The 20,868-nt window shown below is 53.3% G+C and overlaps 6 protein-coding genes across 6 annotated transcripts; 2 read left to right on the top strand and 4 right to left on the bottom strand.

Moving 5' to 3' along the window:
* Positions 1–3,186: 3,186 nt before the first annotated feature.
* CCM_07295 (4-aminobutyrate transaminase GatA) lies at positions 3,187–4,752 on the bottom strand (the record flags this gene model as incomplete). The annotated part of the gene is made up of 2 exons (XM_006672433.1): positions 3,187–4,396; positions 4,478–4,752. The coding sequence occupies 2 exons, from the start codon at positions 4,750–4,752 to the stop codon at positions 3,187–3,189; spliced, it is 1,485 nt and encodes a 494-aa protein (XP_006672496.1).
* A 1,618-nt stretch (positions 4,753–6,370) lies between these two features.
* On the bottom strand, positions 6,371–9,215 carry CCM_07294 (chloride channel protein 3; the record flags this gene model as incomplete). The annotated part of the gene is made up of 5 exons (XM_006672432.1): positions 6,371–6,538; positions 6,593–6,970; positions 7,031–8,500; positions 8,557–8,939; positions 9,002–9,215. The coding sequence occupies 5 exons, from the start codon at positions 9,213–9,215 to the stop codon at positions 6,371–6,373; spliced, it is 2,613 nt and encodes an 870-aa protein (XP_006672495.1).
* Positions 9,216–10,504: 1,289 nt separating this feature from the next.
* Positions 10,505–12,334, top strand: CCM_07293 (Sas10/Utp3 family protein; the record flags this gene model as incomplete). The annotated part of the gene is made up of 1 exon (XM_006672431.1): positions 10,505–12,334. One exon carries the CDS (start codon positions 10,505–10,507, stop codon positions 12,332–12,334), a length of 1,830 nt encoding a protein of 609 aa, XP_006672494.1.
* Positions 12,335–12,756: 422 nt separating this feature from the next.
* Positions 12,757–14,355, bottom strand: CCM_07292 (beta tubulin; the record flags this gene model as incomplete). Its single annotated transcript, XM_006672430.1, has 5 exons — positions 12,757–13,144; positions 13,203–13,990; positions 14,056–14,178; positions 14,243–14,266; positions 14,344–14,355. The coding sequence occupies 5 exons, from the start codon at positions 14,353–14,355 to the stop codon at positions 12,757–12,759; spliced, it is 1,335 nt and encodes a 444-aa protein (XP_006672493.1).
* Positions 14,356–16,304: 1,949 nt separating this feature from the next.
* Positions 16,305–18,764, top strand: CCM_07291 (Vps51/Vps67; the record flags this gene model as incomplete). The annotated part of the gene is made up of 1 exon (XM_006672429.1): positions 16,305–18,764. The coding sequence occupies one exon, from the start codon at positions 16,305–16,307 to the stop codon at positions 18,762–18,764; it is 2,460 nt and encodes an 819-aa protein (XP_006672492.1).
* A 99-nt stretch (positions 18,765–18,863) lies between these two features.
* On the bottom strand, positions 18,864–19,766 carry CCM_07290 (peroxisomal D3,D2-enoyl-CoA isomerase; the record flags this gene model as incomplete). Its single annotated transcript, XM_006672428.1, has 2 exons — positions 18,864–19,485; positions 19,579–19,766. The coding sequence occupies 2 exons, from the start codon at positions 19,764–19,766 to the stop codon at positions 18,864–18,866; spliced, it is 810 nt and encodes a 269-aa protein (XP_006672491.1).
* Positions 19,767–20,868: the final 1,102 nt, after the last annotated feature.

Below are 20,868 nucleotides of genomic sequence, written 5' to 3'. Positions count from 1 at the left end.
AACAGACTAGCCGTTCAGCTGATCCGGCTCGATGCATCAACGAAGCGTTCTTGGTGGACTTGGTGGTCAACCACTCAGAAGACGCGATGACGGATGACGGGAAACACACAGAGCCCCTGCTGAGCCATCCCATCCCCATCCCTTGCAACGCCGACGGCTCGCCAACCAACCACCGGAACAAGGCCCGATGCCGCCCGCTGGCTAACAAGGGGCGACTCGGACTGGGCGAGAAGAGAGAGATTTTGGAGGGGCGGCAGGCCCGTTTTCTCTGGCGCCCTGCGGCACTGGCGACACACACACTCTCTACAGAGTACTACCCTTTCTCTCTCTCTCACGCACACCACCGGGACGGACAAGGTGGGCTGCCGTCATCGCCATCATGTGCTCCTGTGGTGGTGGTGGTGGTGGTGGTGCTGCTGCTGCTTGTACGTACTGATGTAGTTACCAGGAACTGACTAGTTATCTGGTCAAGGGATCGAAGCTCTGTCTGGCGCATTCTGTCAGTCGGAATCAGTCACTCCCTCCAGTCACTCAGTCCCGTCAGGGTGCCAATCAACAGAATGTCCCCGTCCCATCCATCCATGATCCCACACACACGCTCACACACACCACACGGACAGACAGACAGACGACGAACTAACTAGTCTCGATGGTTGTTGCCGCCCGTCGTTTCTTTTTCCTTTTTTTCCTTTCCCTTCTCGCCGTTGCTGCCGATGTCTTGGATGCTGATGCCAAAGTAGCGTCAGTCCATGTCTTATATTGCTTCTTCTCTGTCCGCTTTTATCAAGTCGGTAGCGAACCGCTGCCGCTGTCGACAGCCACTCTAGTCTTTTTTTATTTTTGGCTTCCCCAAGCCACAACCGTTCTTGAAAAGCCCGTTCGACCGCAAAACTGACGACCTGCGGCCATTCCAAGCGGCCAAGCGCAAAACCGTGCTCTTCTTCTTCTACTTCTTCGTCTTTTCTCTTCCTCTGCGCTCCTCTTTTGCTTTTTCTTCTCTGCTATACTATACGTTGACGAAACTTGGCCCCCTCCCAACCGACAACCGGCGACAGGTCGTAACTATCGACTATCGGTACTGATAGTCTCCCACCAGCCATCGTGGTACCAGGCAGCCGCCCCCCTTCGACCGCAAACGACGGACAAGTTGAGCAACCAAACGCAACGCCCGGCGCTCTCACGTACCACAAACGCGGCGCAACCTCGACGTTTGATTTACCGTACGATTTTTTTGCAAAGAAAAACAAACAGGAGCACGGAAATCCCAGACGTTGTTTTATGCTGCTCCCACCACGCTCGGTTGACAGAGTCGTTTGTTTCTGGTTGTCATCGCTGGACAAGTCGTGACAATACTGGTTGGTATACCAGTCAGCGTTGCGCGTTCCCTGGTCGCAACCAGCTGCCACGCTCATCTGACTCGAGCAGCTGGCAACATCATATTCAACCTATGAGCACGACACTGTGGCAATAGAGATTTTTTTCCCTATTTATTTCCTTCGGTTCCGCGACATTATTCTTATCCCTACGCCTCATGCACGCTTGATCTGCCCCTAATACACCTGAACCGCTTCCCCTGTACGCCATCTCTCCGGCTCCCGATGCCTCGCTACCGACAAAGCCACGTCGTTTCTCCTGGGTTATCTATCTGTCGCTGTTAGAGTCTTCTGTTCAGTAGACAGAGCCCCTCTCTCTGAGATGGACAACCCATTCACCAGCAAAGAGCATGTAAGTCGCGCTGTGGGTAATTTTTGCGCGCCGCCCATGTCCAGCCGAGTTGTCCTTGAACAAGTGCTGACGCATGTCAATGTAGAGATTTGTCCTCGCAGAGATGATCAAAACGAGCTCCGTCGACGTTTATCAGCTGGAAACCTTTGTCAAAGCCCATGGCATCGTACCAGACTGGCTAAACATGCAACTGCCGCGAGGTAAGGCACTACCAAGATGGGCGCAAAGCTAGACACTGACAACCCCCCGAATGCAGGTCGCAATATGAACGAATGTATGCTCGCAACGAAGCAGCTTTCCGTCCCTTACCACAGCCGCGAGCGAAACTCTTCTAGCAGTAGTCACGGCGACTACCCCTCCATCAGCCAGGCCATGAGATCGCCACCGACCTTGCAACCATCCATCCACCCACCGCAGCCGCCCTCGTATCAAGGATCCTCTGCCATACTACCGCGTCCTATGCCAAACGGCATCCTGCCCGGCGCGGCGACGACCACGGCCGCCATGGCGGTGCCCGCAGGCCGCAGTCCGCGTGCCAAGCCTGTGCCCGGCGCGGCGGACATGGCCAAGCCGCCGCCAAAGAAGCGCGGCCGTCCATCCCGCGCCGACCGGGCCAAGCGTGAACTGCGGCCGCTGCTTCCGCAGCACCTGATGCCGCGCCCGCCGCCCGCGGACCACCATACGCAGCACCAGCCGCACCAGCCACAGCATGTCTATCAACATGGCATGTACTATCCATCGCAGCCGCTGCCGTCACCCATGACGCTGCAGGATGCGCGCCCCGCGCATGGGCAGTCACCGGAGCCTAGCCGGTCGACGAAGAAGAGACGGAGAGGCAGCACGCCAGACCGGCTCCCGCCCGTGGGCGACATTATCGGAACCCCCAAGTCGAGGGAGGAAGACTAATTTGATTATTCTTGATGGGGGCTGATGCGGGGAGTTTTTTTTTGTCTTTTTTTTTTGGTTCGACAACGTTGACGTTCTTGGCATGTTTTATTTTTACCGATCGGGCATTGGGCGGCGTCATGGTTTGATTTGGGTGACTTTTTTCAACGCAGGCTACGAAGCAAATCTCTTGGCGGCTTTTTTACCCCCTCTGGCATTTCTATGAAAATTGCGTTTAATACATAGATGGACAATATAAACTGCTTTTTGACTATAGATGTCATATACTTACGAGGTTCATGTTCGAAGACGCTGCTATGTTGGCATGATTTCGAAAGCGAGACATTTCAGGCACAAGATGCAGCAGCAGTTGTCATGCATGTATTAATTAAATCTCATAGAAAGACCGCAGCTCATTTTTTTTTTAAGAATCGACATTCCGCGCCCTCATCCTAGCAAGTCGAAGCGCAGGCGTACTCGCAGAATGCCGTATAAAACATAACTCCAAACAGAGCAAAGTCTGTCAAAATACCCCTTCCGCGTAGGAAATAAACCCTTGCCGTCTCTTGTTCGTATTTATAGAGCCTTGACAATCTTCTCCATACCCTCGACCAGGATGTCGCAGTGGTGCTCCTGCAGGGTCAGCATGGGGCGGAGGCGAACAGCAGACGCGCCGGAGCCGCCAATGTTGATGCCGAATTCCTTGGCCTTGGCGAGGAACTGGTCGCGCTTGGGGCTGTCAAAGGCGATAAAGGTGCCTTGGCCCTTGCCGCGGAGGTTCTTGAAGTGCTCGGGGTACTTCTTGGCGAGCGTCTCGAGCTTGCCATAGAGGTAGTCGCCAACGCGGGCGGTGTGGTTGACAAGGTCGAGGCGTTCAATCTCCTCGATGATGGCGCGGAAAATCATGGCGCGCGCAGGGTCGCCCATCCAGGTGTTGAACTGACGGTAGGCCTTGTTGGGCCGCAGGGCGTGGGAAGCGTAGTAGTAGCCGGCTGTCTGGGCCTTCTTAGAGAAGGTGACCATGTCCGGGGGGTCCTCGAGGTTCCAGTGCTCGTGAGCCCAGAACTTGCCGGTGGCGCCGACACCGGTCTGAACCTCATCGGCGATGAGGAGAACGTTGTACTTGCGGGTCAGGGCTCGCAGCTTCTGGAAAAACTCGGGGCTCGCGTGATTGTCGCCGCCTTCCGACTGGATAGGCTCCACCATGACGGCGGCGGGTGGCAAGTGCCAGTTCTGGATGAGGTGCTCGACCTCGTCGAGCGAAGCCTGCTCGGCCTTGCGGTTCTCCTCAACGTGCTCCTCAAGAGGGTACTTGAGCAGCGGGAAGGTCGCCTGAGGCCAGTCAAAGGCGGGGATATCGAGCTTATGGATAGGCTTGGAGCGGGTGGTGGACAGAGAGCCAAAGAGGCGGCCGTGGAAGGCCGACTTGAAGGACAAGATTGACAACTGTGCGGCGCCGGGCGCTTGGTTGTTCATCGACGAGGCGATCTCCTCCTCGCTGAACTCCACATCCGGTCCGCCACGCTCAAGCTGGCGGCGGTAGATAAAGGCGGCTTTGTAGGCAAGCTCATTTGCATCAGAGCCGGCCAGTGCCGTAAAGACGTTGCTGAGGCCCTTGGGGGCGACCTTGAGGATACCCGTCTTGAGAATCTCACCCCAGTCGCTAGAGGGGAAGTTGCCCAGGGCAGGGCGGTTAATGAGGGCGTTGACCATCTGCGGGCTGGAGGCGGCCTGTGCGAGGTGCGCGTTGTTGTAGCCAACGGGAATGGAGGCAATTTGGGCATAGCTGCGAGATCAATTATATTAGCGATGGCTTCTTCTTGGATCCCGTGCAATGAATGCAAAGCATCATATTTGGGTAACATACACATCAAGCATCATGTTGCCATCAGGATCGGCAATGTAGTTGCCAATGCTCTTGCTGTAGTCGGACAAAAAGTTGACGCTGCGCGTATCAAACACCTGGTCGAGCTCCGCGATGGCCTTTTTGCCGTTTGGGCCAGGAACGGCTGTCTTGACGACGGGAGCCTCGGGCTCATTAGGGAAGAAGCTCTTCGTCGAAGCGTAGCGCACTGAGGCTGGGATGGCTGCGGCGGCAGCGATAGAGCCACGACCAACCGCGGATCTGATGGCGGCGGCCATGATAAAAAAATGGGGTATCTTTTTATTCAAGTAGTTTAACCCTGATGTAGCAAAAGCAAGTTGGGTTAGCAATACATCGAATCGTATCAGTAGGCGCTGAGGCTGTGAGTGGTTCAGATCGTTGCCAGTCTGGCAGGTGGCGATAAAAACGGGAGGTCGGCGGCGGCATAGAGCTTACGTTGGCAGAGTTCAGACAAGAGCACCAAGGGCTCGCAATCGTTTTCCGGTCAGTCACCAACGAAAAGTCGCGGGCTGTTTCTTCGTCAAATGGGTGCTGGAAGAAGGGATGGAGATGCGAAGGGGGAAAAAAGGTTGCTGTTGCAAGAGATATACGACGAAGATCTGGAGGAACACACGGCGGAGACGGAGGGGTTGGGGTGGGTGACACGTTCTTTAATAAAGCTTCCCCAGGGCAGGCACGCTCGGAAACGGATTCCAACGGCTCGTGTGGTTGAGCTCTGTGTGGGGAAGTTCTGGAACCAAGACAGTTATCAACAGCCACTCACTATGACGGTGGGCTTGTCATTTGGCTTAGATAGGGCGCTCAGTGTCCGTCCTTGATTATGGAATTCTCAAGGGAAACCTACATGTCGGCTCGCTGCCGGAGGGCGGCGCACCGAACAGGCTGAGTGGATGCCGGGGCAGGCTTTTGGTGGGGTTTGTTGGAGAAGTAACCCCGCGCGAAGCTTTCTAGTGGACCCGACAGGCCTGTGGACGATCCATCTCGCGGTCCACGGCCACCGAGGCCGCCCACGTCTACGCCGACCCAACGCCGCTAAGTCGCGTCTTGTTGACCTCTGTTCGCTCTGCCTCGACAGGTGTAGATCAGTAAATAATATCAGACTCATATCCACAGAAATTCAGTCATCTTGACATCGGCCAGAGTTTTTCTCTCTCTCTTTCCTCGAAGTGTAGTTCCTCGTCCTCGCAGTATCACCAATTACAACCTGCTACGCCGGAGTCACTGCTCTACTCCGGCTGCTCCATCTTAGCGCAAGCCGCGGGCCCCTGTCGCGGCGTCGCCCCTGGTCCTGTGGGTACGGGCTCTTCATTCCTGAACCAGATGCGCTCGTCTGTCACAAGACTACCTACTGACAAGGTTGATGCTTTTCTACATTTCAATCTCTTTGACTTGTATTGACTAGTATTGACAAAAAACCAACCATCATCCAAGCATCGCAGCCATCATCCACCATATGGGCAGTTGGGCTCGCTCACAAACTCAGGACAGGCCTGCATCGCAGCCCGATGTCGGCAGAAATTCCACCTCACCCATGCTCATATTCCATCAGATGACTTTCCAGCAGGGGACCCTAGAGACCATGGCCGATTCAACATGCTACGTAATAACTGACAATTCTGCCCGGTAATATCCCTTGGACAACATCTGGCCCTGAACGTTGCTGCCTCACTCAATAAACATCACCAAGGCAATAGCTCAGACGCTTCTGCACCAATGAAATACGATCCAATTCAATCTCAAAGTGCATACCTCGACAACGTAATGCGATGCTGAAAATCAATACTCGCAATAATACACACCCGTGAAAATGCAACAATTGTGGTAGCTCCAGCAGGCCTACTCCTCCGACATGTCAACTCTTATTCTGACAGTATGCTAGCTCTGCTCCTCTTCCTTTTCACGCATGTGTCTCACAAATGTCTTCTTGTGAATCATACCAGCGTATCGGCCGTCCTTAGTCGCACAAATGTAGCGCAGACCAAGCTTCACAAAACATTCGTAAACGAGATCTGTCGGAGAGCGCAAGTCAAGCGCCACCGGGGCCTGGTCAACTATTAGTATAAGTTCAAAAAACCAAGGTAGAATCTAGTCACATACGGGGTCAATATACGGCGTGAAGTCGGTAGGGTCCACCATATCGCCCTCATCCTCATCAATGCTCGGTACTCGGTCCATCAGACAAAGGCTGGTCGTCTCATCCTCAAGTTGATCGAGTGCAAACTCCAAATCTGGCGCTGGAATCAAACCAACTAAAATGTCATGGCGTAGAATTGGCAGACCTCCATCAAGTTCTCCAGCCCGATGCAGAATTTCTAGCTTCAACCTAAGCTTGGTCGCTGCTACAAGCGGCGAGTTGGTAATGTCGATAATTCGCTCCCGCCGAAAGCGTGTAATGATATCAGCCAAGTCGCCGGTGAAAATGGGCTTGTGCTTGTTGTCTAGGAAAGGGTATGCGTTCATAGAAGTCAAAAGGTCCTGTACACGATTAGCAGGCTGTTCCATGTCCGAGAAGGAGCAAACAGAGCCTCCGCTTACATATATGCTGTTTGGCTCAATAGCGTCTGCCGTCCATTTGGCCACCAAGATGGTCAGTGAGAATGGTAGGACATAGTCCAGGCTGCCCGTCAATTCAAACAAAATGACGGCCAGCGTCACCGACAGACGCGTGACGCCACACATTGTCGCGCCAGCCGCAATCAACCCATAGACACCAGGTTGGACGCAGGTGCCGTCGGCTGCTGTTGCGCAGTTTCCCCATAGGGCCCAGCTTGGTGCCGCCAAGACGAGCCACTGAATCAAGTGACCAACCATGCGGCCCATCAGACCACCAACAACCATAGAGGGAATGTAGATACCAGCGGGTACCTTGATACCAAACGTAATCACTGTCAGAAATCCCTTGATCAAGAAGGCAACCACAAGCATCTTGAGAATGCCTGGAATGTCATCAATGGAGTCGGGGCACAAGCCTAGCTCATCTCGGTTCGCATCAGTCGAGTCGTCACAGGGAGATGCGAGATTGAGGAGCAGCTTTGCCACAGGCAGTTTAGTCAATGCATTCCAATAACTCAATAGTCCCGTCATCAGTGCGACAAGGAACACCTCAAACATGGGATACTTTTTGATCACCTCGAGACGGCGAAATGTGTGCGCCCAATACTTGGACGCTTTGATGAACATCGCACCAAGTGCGCCGCCAAGAATACCCACCAGAATAAAACTCCCCAACTCAAAGAATTGCCAATCAACCAGGTATCGAACCTGAAACATGACAATCTTGTGCGTTCCGTATGGGTTGAGGAATTTGAGGGATAGGGCAGCAACGATGCAGCAGAAGAAGGTTCTGAAGAGTGTCTTTGCGGGGAAGAAGTATGAGACTTCTTCTAAACCAAACAAAACTCCACCGAGAGGAGCACCAAAAGCAACAGCAACACCAGCTGCGGCAGCCGCAGAAAGAACTTCTCGTCTTTTGGCATCATTGCGGTCATACTTTGAAAAGAGACGGCAAGCAATATTTCCAACACAAGCAGCCATGTGAACATAAGGGCCTTCTTTACCTAGGCTAAGCCCGGAAGCGACCGAGAATACCAACGCAACCATCTTGATAATGAGCGTCTTCAATCCAAGGAAGCCGTGCAAGACAAATCCGCTCAAAATGACTCGGACTTCGGCAACGCCACTTCCTGCCGCGGCGTAGTATATCATCGGGGGGTTCGGGTCCGGTACATCATCCTCGGGAGCTGGACTAGAGCTGTCGTCGGGGTTGATCCCAGTTGCTGGTTGTGGCAGCTGCTCTGCTGCCAAGTTTTCGTCCAAAGTAGTGAGCTGATAAGATGAGGCGACGACCGTTTTAGTCCATAGGGCGATCCAGCATGACAACATAGCCAGAGTTATGACAAGGAATAGGTAGACGAGATAGTCGGTCCAGTGGGCTGCAAGCGATTGGATTTTGAACGCTTGCGACCAGCTTTTCCAGTCTTCACAAGGTCCTCTAGGGCAGCATTTCTGTGACGGTATTAGCATCGCTCGAGTACATGTTAGACCAGGAAGAAGAGCTTTACCTTTTCATCTAGATACCAAGCTCTGGCACAAAACCCGTCTTTGAAATCAAAGACTGTAGACTCTGTAACGTCAACAGCGTATGCAATCAATGCAATGATGACGCCGCACAAAGCGCTGAGAAACCATCCCTGCGCGCCATCGAGAGCATTTAAAATGCGGCCACGCAAATCTTTTCGGGCGCGAAGAGCTTTGACTCGGTGTGAATCGGCGATGGTATCGTGGACCCAGTCGGTGCTGGTAAATTGGTCGTACCAGACACGCTCCTCAGGGAAGATGGAGCTTTTCGATTCCGACAGGCTGCTTCTGCCCTCCCCAATAGCAGAAATCAGGCGCTGGCCCCACGATGCTTGTCGACTATGGTGTCTCGTACCGCGAAGACTTCCTGTCCGTAGTAAATTTGTGTTAGCAGGTCACAGTTGGTTATTTGGGTCCAAGATGACGAACCCGTGTGGCTCTGGTGGCGAGACAGGCGAGCAACCGGTCTAGGGGAGCGACCGCCATTGTCTATACGGATGCGGGATCTAGATGTAGTGAGGAGGGGAGATGTTTCGCTAGGTTCGGCAGTCGAGTGATACCGTCGGTGGTGAGGCCGACGAGAGGCTCGTGGCGAGTCAGGCTGCTGCTGGGTGCCATAGTCGTCGCTCTGCTGGGAATCCATACTCTTTGGAGTTGCGTAGCTTCCGAATGCAGCTGAAGGTCGTCGTATCGGTAGCAATAGCCTGAATAAATGGAGAGGGGGACAGGAATTCACAACTCGGACCCCGTCGGGAGTCCTGGAGCCACTTTGGTCGCGTTGTTGCAATGGCGAACAGGGCGTGCAGGTGGTTGGGGCAATAAGTACCAGCGCATCAGGACGTTGGATGGGGCGGTATGAATATCATGTGTAGCATAGTATGTAGGCAGGAGGATAGGGAGGGAGGAGGAAAGACCTGCAAAGATTGGGTCGCGTCAAAGCTTCCCGTGCTTTGCAGATGCACCAGACCTTGAGAGGGGAGGTGTGGCCCGTATCCCGCGTATGGATGTAGATGAGGTTCACGTGGACTCGAAATGTGTCTCGAGTCTCTCCACACTGGTCCCTTTGAAGTGGCCCACAGGGCCACAGCAGACGACTGCAGCAGGACCAGGATTGGGCTGGAGAAGCGAGATTGCAAGACTTCTCGATGTTGTAGTCTGCATAGGTATGAAACAAAAGATGAGCCACGTTACACGGGATTCTCGAAGAATGCCGTTTTGAACCAAAACGAAACGGCCTCGAGGCTGACTCAGTGACACAACCGCTGGCAGAGGTACCTGACAAGCAAGCTTTCAGCCACAGTATCGCCGTTGAAAGGTACGGGTCGTGCGACGATACAGGCGAGATTCAGCATGACACAGCGCTGGGAGATGGCGCCATGTTTATTTGGGTATTTTGTGTGGCTTCCCTCACCAGCACTAAATTCCAAGCCCTTCCCGACCTCAGCGACGCCAGTGACCCCTGGGACCGTCTCGAGGGAGGCTTGCAAGCCTGATGCTGCCACAGTGACAGCCACACTACAAATAAATTACCATCCATCTCTTTGGCGGGGAGAGTCACCAAGCCTGCCAAGCTGCGCCTTGCAGCTTGACCAGTCTCTCGAGTATCACCTGCACCACTAACCAGTCACCCGTCCATAGCCAAGGCGTCGTGCTATCCCATGCTCTCAAGACGATGCAGATGATTTGCTCTCGCGCAATCTTCAGATGATTAGAACATTTTTTTTTCTCGAATATACCTTGCTATTTTCGTTGCGGCGGGATGCAGGAGCAGCCCTTTGGCTACCTAGGTACCTACATAGGTAGGTATACCGGGGCCCCACATTCGTCGTCTTATCTTATCAGCAACCAAAAATTTCCTGTCGCCAGACAAGTCCAACATCGTCTTTGTGACTTTTCTTGACCCCCTCGCCGTACAACTACCACAGGTTTAAAATGGGCAAAAAGAGAAAGGCCTCCGGCCGTAATACCGACCCCAAAGGACCGCGGGATTTTGATCCCAAGGATTCCCGCCTCGGCCCCATTAGCACATATGAAGATGTCGCCAATTCAGAAGACGAACACTTTCTCAACCAAGACACTATAATGCTCGACGATGAGCCTGGCAGTAAGCGTCGCCGCCAAGATGACGACATGGAGCTTTCCGACGAAGAAATTCTCGGCTACCAAGATACTGAGTCCGAGGCCGAATCAGACGATGCTGCCCCCGTGTCTGGGAAGAAGGCTTCCTCAGCCTCCGCGAAGAAGGCTGCCGACGACGAAGACGATGATGAGGAAGGGGGTGATGGAGATGCAGGATGGTGGGGCTCATCCAGAAAAGAATACTACGATGCCGACCGAATTGAGACGGAGGCCGATGCCCAAGAAGAAGAGGTCGAAGCAAAGCGCATTCAGAAGAAGAAGCTAGCCAAGATGCAGGAAGAAGACTTTGTCTTCGACGGCGATGAATGGCTAGCGGCTGATGGCGATGCAGAGGATGACGAAGACACTGTCACTGAAGTTCTCAAGGAAATCGAAGTAACTGACGATATGACGCCCAAAGACCGATACCAGCTACTTGTTTCAAGATACCCAGAGTTTGAATACCTTGTCACCGAATTCGAAGCCCTACAGCCAACGCTGGTCACGCTCAAGGCTGCTGCCAAGACAACATCACCCCAATCGCTCGAGTCTGTCAAATACTGGGTTCTTGGATGTTACGTCGCTGCCCTGGCAAGCTACTTTGCTATTCTTGCAGCACCGGCTCGAGACACCGGAAAAGTCCAGAAACCAGCCGACCCATCTGAACTGCGCGATCACGAAGTCATGGAAACACTTGTACAATGTCGCAGTGCGTGGACCAAGGTTCAGAACCTGCAGTCTGTACAAGTCGTTGCCGAAAATGACGATGACAGCATCGATGATACCGCCGCTGCCGAGGATATTGCCATCGAGAAGCGCAGTAAGAAGAAGTCAGCCAAGGACAAGGCTGATGCAGCCAAGAAGAAGGCCAAGTTGGCCAAAGCCAAGGAGATCGAAGCATCCGTTGCTGATCTATACAACCTGCCGCTGTCCAGTGGCAAGCTGAATAAACCATCGAGGACAGTTGGTCCCGCAACGGATGACAATTCCGACTTTGGCGAAGAGGATGCCCTTGATGCCCGCACTGCCGCCGACAAGGCTGCTCGCAAGAAGACTCTCAAGTTCTACACATCTCAAATTGCCCAGAAGGCGAACCGCAGAGCTGGTGCTGGCCGTGACGCTGGTGGTGACGAAGATATTCCTCACCGCGAGCGTTTCCGTGATCGTCAAGCGAGACTGCTCGCCACAGCCAAGAAGCGTGGTGAGCGAGACTCCAAACACGGCGCCGACCTGGACGATGACAGCGACGACGACCAGGATGCCACGGCGAAGGCGGTCCGCGGCGAAGAAGACGAGTACTACGACATGGTTGCCCAGAAGGCCAAGGAAAAGAAGGAAGACAAAGCCGCCCGCTACGCCGCCTACGCGGCCGCCAGCAAGGCCGACCGCGTGGTCGAGACGGAGCAGATTGGCGAGGATGGCAAGCGCAAGATCAACTACGCCATTGAGAAGAACAAGGGCCTGACGCCAAGGAGGAAGAAGGACGTGCGCAACCCGAGAGTCAAGAAGAGGAAGCAGTACGAGGCCAAGCAGAAGAAGCTGAAGAGTATGAAGCCTGTCTGGCAAGGCGGCGAGCCCAAGGGCGGATACCAAGGAGAACGGTCGGGTATCAATATTGGTGTTGTCAAGAGTACAAGATTATAAAAGCTTTCATGTCCGGAATAGAAAATCATTACCTCATGAAAAATTGCCGCCTTTGGTTGACAGATTTGTTTCCTATATATACATCCGTTATGCAGACATCGTTATAAAGCTGTCACTGTCGCCCAGTCTCGAGGTTTGGATCCCACGCCGCACATGGGGACAAGATGAACCTCGACGTAAAGCGAGCCAACATCACGAAGTTATTCAAGAACAACAATGCCAGGGTAATACACCTATACGCCCAGAATATACAAAATCTTTATTTTTCCAATGAAAAGGGAATGAATTACATTCTCCAGCTTTTTGATAACTATCTCCTTGTACTAAAGAACACAAGAAATGGCAGACAAAGTACCGTTCATCGCATACTACAAACTAAATGGATATATCAAACATAGCTACAGCCTGAATGGCTGGTGCAACTATTCCTCCACCGGAAGCTCTTCCTCAAACTCCTCGTCATCGTCATCAGCAGTTGCATCTTGATACTGCTGATATTCAGAGATGAGGTCCTTCATATTAGATTCGGCCTCGGTAAATTCCATCTCATCCATGCCCTCGCCCGTGTACCAGTGCAAGAAGGCCTTGCGGCGAAACATGGCGGAGAATTGGACGTCGACGCGCTTGAAAATGTCTTGAATAGAGGTCGAGTTGCCAATAAAGGTGGAAGCCATTTTGAGGCCTTTCGGGGGTACAGTGCAGAGCGCAGTCTGGATATTGTTGGAAATCCAATCAACAAAGTACGTAGAGTTCTTGGTTTGGACCTTGCGCATCTGGTCTTCTACTTCCTTCATCGCTACTTTGCCGCGGCTAGTGATTTGTTAATAAGATACGTCAGTTGGCACCGGGTAAAAAGTAAAAAACATACAAGATGGCGCAGCAAGTCAGGAAGCGACCGTTGCGAAAGTCGGACGCCGCCATCATATTCTTGGGATCAAACATTTGCTGCGTAAGTTCAGGCACGGAAACAGCCCGGAACGAATGGGAACCCCGGCCAGTCAAGGGAGCAAAGCCAACGGTAAAGAAATGGAGGCGAGGAAAGGGGACCAAGTTGACTGCCATCTTGCGCAGGTCCGAGTTGAGTTGGCCAGGGAAGCGGAGGCACGTTGTGATGCCCGACATGACAACCGACACCAGATGGTTAAGGTCTCCGTAGGATGGCTCAGAAAGCTTGAGCGTGCGCGAGCAAATGTCATAGAGGGCCTGGTTGTCGATGCAAAACGTCGCGTCGGAATTTTCCACAAGCTGGTGAATGGAGAGCGTCGCGTTGTACGGTTCGACGACGGTATCCGAGTTTCCAGGCGACGGCACGACTGAATACGTCGCCATCATGCGATCCGGGAATTCCTCGCGAATCTTGGCAATCAGGAGGGTGCCCATGCCCGATCCCGTGCCACCGCCGAGCGAGTGCGTGATTTGGAAGCCCTGGAGGCACTCGCAGCCCTCAGCCTCGCGGCGGACACAGTCGAGGACCTCGTCAACCAGCTCGGCGCCTTCCGTATAGTGGCCCTTGGCCCAGTTGTTGCCGGCGCCAGACTGGCCAAAGACGAAATTGTCAGGGCGGAAGAGCTGGCCAAGGGGCCCGGCGCGCACGGCGTCCATGGTGCCGGGCTCAAGATCGATGAGCACCGCGCGCGGCACATAGCGATCGGAAGCCTGTCGTGGGCAAAGGGGTTAGCGGGGGTGAGTAGAAGGGTGCACTCGTGCGTGCGCGCGCGTACCTCGTTAAAGTAGACATCCATGCGTTCGAGCTGGAGGTCAGACGAGCCGTGATAGGCACCGCTGCTGTCGAGGCCATGCTCGGCAGAGATGGTCTGCCAAAAGGCACTACCGACTTGGTTGCCCTATTACAAGCGCGCTGTTAGATGTATAGACTGCTGGTGCGTATCGATGTTGAATGGTACTCACGCACTGGCCGGTCTGCAGGTGAATCTGTAAAAAATGAGAGGGCGATTGTCAGCAGCGTCGGCCACCACGGTCAGCTGGCCATGGGCAAGAATCAAACTCACAATCTCGCGCATCTTGACGACAAGAGTGTTTTGCAATCAAATTCAATTGTTTTGGATTCGAAATGATTGGCGAGGTGACAAAACGGATTGAAAGGGGCCTGGTGTGGAGTTATTACACGAGGTCGGATGTGTAACTTTGGCACTGCGGATATTGTTTTTCTGCTTTGCTGGAGTCAGCTGACTTTTTATCTCGCGTCGGCGGCCAAAAGGACATTGACAATATTGGGCTCTTTTTTGTTTTTTTGCCTAGGCAGAGGCATTTCTCAACTGGCTGATGCTGGCCGCCCACCAATATTGACACCGACCAGACTCCGGCCTTGGTAGCTCAGATCACCCCTCTCCGTGGTTCCACCCCCCTTTCTCTTCTGTCAGGCAGCTATGCATCGCGGTGGCCAGAGCAAGAGAAGAGGTCGGAAGCTTCCGGCTGGCAGGGAAACTCTCCACTAGCTGGCTAGGTAGGTATCGTTAGCTTGGCCTGATCTCAGCTTGTTAGTTGATAAATCCCCGTGCGTGTGGATCGTCAATCTCGGGCGAACAGGCGGAGGCGTCAAGGATCGCCCTGTAGGCTGTCATTAGCAATAGGCAAGCAACAGGCAGTAATTCTGCTGCCTGCAAGGCTGCAACCTCAGCAGATTACAAATTAGAGAGTGCCAGAGATTTCCAGGAGACCATGGCCCCTATGTACGCCTTGACGACTTGCTCAACAAGTTCATCTGGGGCTACGGAGTACTGGAGCCGTGTTCGCCAGCTTTTCATTGTTTATTATGTCGTATATTCGCGCCATGATAGTAGAGGCCCCTGTTGTTAAACATCATCACATGTTGAACACCCCACATCCCAAACCGCCGTTCACTAAGCCTTACTGGTAGAGCGACTTGCTACTAACTCTAAACAGGTCTTCGTCCCTTGCTTCCCTTCCACCTTCAGCCTTGGATCCTTTGCACGCCCACGTTTTTTTCTATTACTGTTGCCTGATATGGATCTATGTGTGACGTATGCGCCATGGTGTTGAGGCCGCAGGTGATGAGACATGCATATCCCCTTCGGCACTGAACGGACTCCTATATTCATGATTGGTTCACACCGAGCACGGATACCGTCGGCAAAGGAATCTTACCGCTACTTCCTGGGCGAAGGGGTCATTGAGTATCGTGGTCTATCAGTATTTAACTAGTCTTCCTACCGCCTTGCTTGTCATATCCCATAGCTGGCGTATGACCCGTCAGAAATTTTGGCCTTGGTATGATATCGCTAGGTACCTACGCGCGTGAGGCCTGTTTTCTGACAGGGCGCTAGACACGTTTTCTACTCAACATGTAATTTTCCCCTGTCACAATGCTGTCAGGCGTCTAACACGGCTTCTAAAAAAACATATAAGATCTTTAACACGTAGTAGCAGCCTGACAGCGTTGTGACAGGGGAAAAAAACCCCTTTAAAAAAGAGACCTGTGTAGTACCCTATCTAAAAACAGGCCTCACTCGCGTATGTAGGTATACATCACTAGGTGTGATGTCGTAACGTTAGTCTGCTCTTTGGTCTGCTCTTTCAGGTTAAAACTCGCTTCCGAAGGAGCTGTGCTAGTTACACCTAAAGAATCGAACCGCCGAGATCGTCGTTCACCATAATTATTGAAACTCGCTTCCGAATAATGATCAAATGGATCATCTATTCAAGTGCAAGTAAACTATTTCATCACGAAAATTAAATGAAAATGCTTAACCAGTAAATACGTAACTGTCATGTGGCTGCTTTACACACCCAACAACTCCGTGCCCCACCAAAGAGCTGATGGAGGCAATAAGCTCCACGTCAACTCTTGATCCCGCAACGCAGACAGCATCGCAAGCAACAGCAGCCGTCGTAGCGTAGCCGTTCAATTATGATGACGAATTCATGATAAACCCGATTATATAACCCATCACACATCGTTAGCCCTGACTCCCGATCGATAGTCTCCGCAATGGCATCCCGCGACCCCTCGACCTACGAGAGCTCAGAGGAGATCTTCTCCTCGACGCTGACACTCCCCCAAATCCGATCCCTTCACAAAGCTCTCCATGTTCAGATTGAAGAAAAGTCTAGCCGACTGCGCACACAAGTGGGCGGGTCATATCGGGAACTCCTCGGCACCGCTGATGCCATTGTCCGCATGCGACGCGACAATGACAAGGTGCAGCATGTTTTGGGCACCATGGGCAGCCGCTGTGGGCGGACAGTTGTTACATCGAAAGCTTCCAACCTGAGCAAGTTTACAGTGAGGCAGGAGAACTCCTCTTCGTCAGCTGTAACAAGGTTGCGACTTCTGGAGATGTGCGCGCTGGTGTCGGAACGCATCCTCAAGGGCGGCAGTGGACTCAATGACGCCACAACAAGAGGTGATCGACTAGTCGCTACAGCAAAGATCCTTGCGCTGAGTAGGCTTGTTGTCAAGAGTTTCAGCGATACCACTGCCGCCCCGGACAGTCAAGCCTCCGCCGAGGCTCTCAAAAAGACTCTGGATACTCTCCGGAGACGTCTGCGAAGGCGTGTGGAAACCCTTCTCGAGAAGCCTGGGGACGACTCACAACGACCCGAGATTCTGAAAGCGCTCTGTGTTCCAAGCCTCATATCAAGCTCCGGTGCAAGGGATGCCTTGCGGTTCTTCCTCGAAACGCGGAAGAATGCTATGACTAGAGCATTTGACATCGAAGATGGCGAGCGATCGCGGACACTTGAGAACGTTATACATGCCCTGCGTGTATATACCCGAACATTACTAGACGTTCAAGCGTTACTGCCAACAAAGCTTCCCGAGGCGCTGTCGAATCTCAAGAAACATCCGCTGTTCGAGGATGAGACGTTGCAGCGCATTGAAACCCTAAGGTTAGACGTATATGGAACATGGTGCACCGAAGAATTCCAGTACTTTACGCCGTTCATCCGGCATGATGACCTTGACGGCAAGCAGGCACGCGATATGCTATCCAGCTGGGCAGAAGACGGATCTCAATGTTTGATAAACGGCCTGAAGCAGACATTGGAGGAAATGACAGACTATAAACATATCATGGAGCTCCGCACCGAGGTGCTTCAGCTTTGGATACGAGACGGCGGCAAGGCCAAGGGCTTGGATCCGCAAGAAATGCAAGACGATTTACGCCAAGTTATCAATGGCCGCATGCTTGCCGTCTTGGAGAACAAGGTATCAAAACTTCGACTGGTCGGCTCCGAAGTCACGGCTACGCTTGAAGGCTGGCAAATTGGTATCACTGACAAGCAAGAGGATCTTTGGGATCAGGTCGGCTACGATGATGCGCTAGCTATTGGTGCAGCGCCGTTCCTGCAAGAAGTTGTCTCCCGCTTATACGGAAGGAACAATGCCGTATCCAAAGCTGTCCACAGCTACATGTCGTGGTACAGGGTTGTTGATGATATCAAAGACGTCGTCGACGCGCTCAAGAAGCAGTGTTGGGATAATGACTATGACGAGGTGGAAGATGAAGAGACTATTGAAACAAGACAGCAGATGCTTGGCAAAGAGGACCCCAAGCAGCTGCAGGATAAGCTTGACTCTGCGTTGGACAAGACTTACAAAGAGCTGGAAGCTCACCTCACGGAACTGTGGGAGAAAGAGAAGTACGGAAAGCACAGCGGGGGCGTCGCAACATATTTATTGCGTATACTTCGCGACATCCGCAGCAAGCTGCCCAACCGCCCTGCGGTGCAGAAGTTTGGGCTCGAAATGGTACCTGCTTTGCATGCCAAAGTCGCCGAAGAGGTTGCGGATGCAGCTATCAAGGGTTTTACTCAGTCGGGGCTCTCCCTCCGGGTGGTCACTGGCAAGCCATTGTGGGAGGGTGACCCTCCCATGCCCAATCAGCCCTCTCCAGAGCTGTTTAGTTTTCTGCATGACCTGTCAACTACCATGTCGGAACTCGGCGTCGATCTGTGGACTCCGGGTGCTATGAGAGCGTTGAAACAGAGACTCGGGAATGGGCTGCGCGCTGCGTGGGCGAATGAGCTAGAAGCTCTGACGGCTAGTGGCTCTACAGGTGGCAAGGCTAACAAGAAATCTTTGAAAGGGAAGACGAGGAAGGGGAAGGTTTCCGCGAACGAGCTGAAGGAAGTCAAACATGAGGAAAACGCCGAAGAAAATGCAGATGGCGATGAGGGAAGCGACGATTCTGAGGCGACGTGCAGTGATTCTACATCAATTAGCCCAGAACTCGTCAAAGATGTGTGCACGCAGTGGCTGTTTGACATTTCCGTGTTACAAAATTGCGTGGGAAGCGACAAGATCGCTAGAGAGGACCTCGCGCACGCGGCAGAGCAGGTATATAAGCACACGGGTATCAGCGATGAGTCTGCACGCAAGCGCATCGTCAAGCAGTCTGGTGAATTCTGGCAGCGCATTAGCCTGCTGTTTGGCTTGTTGGCATAGAAACTACATAATGATCCCACAATAGACGAGAAATGTTGTTGAAGGTACGGAGTGATAATTAACAGTATGCTGATGTATATAGCACGTACCCAGCTTCCTCTACAGCTTATGTCGCTTCTCTCCCGAGGCAAGCTTGCGAAACTCCTCCTGCGGGATGCCCTTGACGAAGCGCTGCAGGCCAGCCATGACCTCTTTGGAGTTTTGCGACTCCAAGATGGCGCGCTCGGGCGCCTTGAGCAGGCTCTTGATGCCTATCATGCTGTCCCCGCTGAGGTGGTCGCCCATGGTGTCGTCGACCTCCTTGAGGACGCGGGCGTGGAAGCTCTGCCAGTCGGGCTCGTCAAAGACGGCGTTGACGAAGCCGCAGCGCTCGAGCGCGTCGGCGGTGATGCGGCGGCTGGCGATGAGCGCCTCGGCGGCGCGCGCGGGGCCCAGGCGGAGGGCGAGCGCGCGCGAGGCGCCGCCCTCGGCGACGAGGCCGAGCGAGGAAAACGGCGTCAGGAGGAACGTCTTGGGCGTGCAGTAGACAAAGTCGGCGTGGCCGACGAGCGCGGCCGACAGCCCGACGGCCGGTCCGTTGAGGCCAAAGACGAGCACCTTGGGGTGCTCGGCGAGCGCGAGCGTCGTGTTGAGGTTGAAGGCGGAGAAGTTTTGCAGCCAGTACGCGTACGACTCCTCGGGGTCCGTCGGCGTGGCCCGGCTGATGCTCACATCGGCGCCGCTGGAGAAGAGAGAATCAAGTCAGCGGGGGGAGGTTGTCGGGTAGTTGAGTTACGGAGAGAGATTGGGAAGGAGGGGGGGGGGGGGGTCTTACGCGGAGAAGAAGCGGCCCTTGGCCAGGACGACGGTCACAAAGACTTCGTCATGCTTCTCAATGTCACGCAGCGACTGCGCAATCTCAAAGTACTGCTTTTGCGAGAGGGCATTGAGCTTGCTCTGGTTGTCAATTGTGATGACGGCGACGCGGCCACGGTATTCTAAGCTAATGATCTTGTCTGACATGGTGATGGGGGTTTGTCACGGATTGACTTTGTAGATGCTGTTGAATCAGGGACCGGGGAATTGGTCGAGACGCGGAAATCGGTGGACGCGATGAATGGCCACACAGGACAGGGCGCGAGGTGATAATTGATATATACAGCAATTCGGGTACAGCGGAACAAGGACAATCGAGACCGGACGAGAAAAAGGCTATCTCGCAAAGGATTTCTTCATTTTAGTTAGTTACTGTTACCCCCAACCTTTCCCCACGGAATCGATTCCCCAGAGCCGAGGCTACTTTCAAGGTGGGGCCGGGGGCGGCGTTGTCAACGTTAGCATGCTTCTCCGCCACGTCTTGCAGTAGTATTCCATGGAGAAATGGTGAAGCCCATTGTCTGGATGGTCATTGTTGATGGCAAGTAACCGAACGGTGAACATGGTGGTGGCTTTTGGGTCCGACTGTGCAACAGCCATCAGCGCCACCTGCAGGGTACATTGCCGAGGGCTACCAGTCACAATTCGTCCCATGGCCCTCGAAATGTCCATTATAATCTTTTCTAATAGTTATTTGCGGAATTTACACGGCCATTTCCGTGACAAGTTCAAAATCTTCTGCAACACTGACGGAATTTACATGCCCATGTCCAACACTAAAATCGTGCAGCCAAGGTCCTAATGCACAGGAACCAGGCTCCCAAAGACCATGAAGCAGAGCTTTCTCTTGCTATGTATATTGTCGGCGTTGTCCTCGTCTTGGTCGGTAGGATAGAGCGGCATCGTGAATTCCAGCCACTTCTTTAGCGGTCTCGAGGTCACTAGTACAGGAGTCGGCGACTTTCGATGGGGTAGATCATGGCTTCGGTGGTTGCATGTAAAAACTCGGCGTAGGAGGCGGCTCACGACGGAGGAACGCAGTGTTGCAGTCGCTACCGGGCGGCTCTATTCAGTCGGGCTGGGCACAGGACCTTTGGCGTCAGCAGGCTTGGGACATTGGAGACGGCTCAAATGAGACCGAACATTCGGGCATCGAGACTTACGAGGATCTATAAAACTTCGGGTCGTTCTGAGCCTTCGTCTCGTGGTGTCAGCGAGCGTTTTGCAAGAGGTAGTCGCCGCCATCTTC

This window comes from Cordyceps militaris, assembly GCF_000225605.1.
Source record: "Cordyceps militaris CM01 unplaced genomic scaffold CCM_S00005, whole genome shotgun sequence".
Taxonomy (NCBI): Eukaryota; Fungi; Ascomycota; class Sordariomycetes; order Hypocreales; family Cordycipitaceae; genus Cordyceps; species Cordyceps militaris.
The sequence above is the reverse complement of the archived record's forward strand: the minus strand, read 5'-3'. Positions and strand labels throughout refer to the sequence as shown.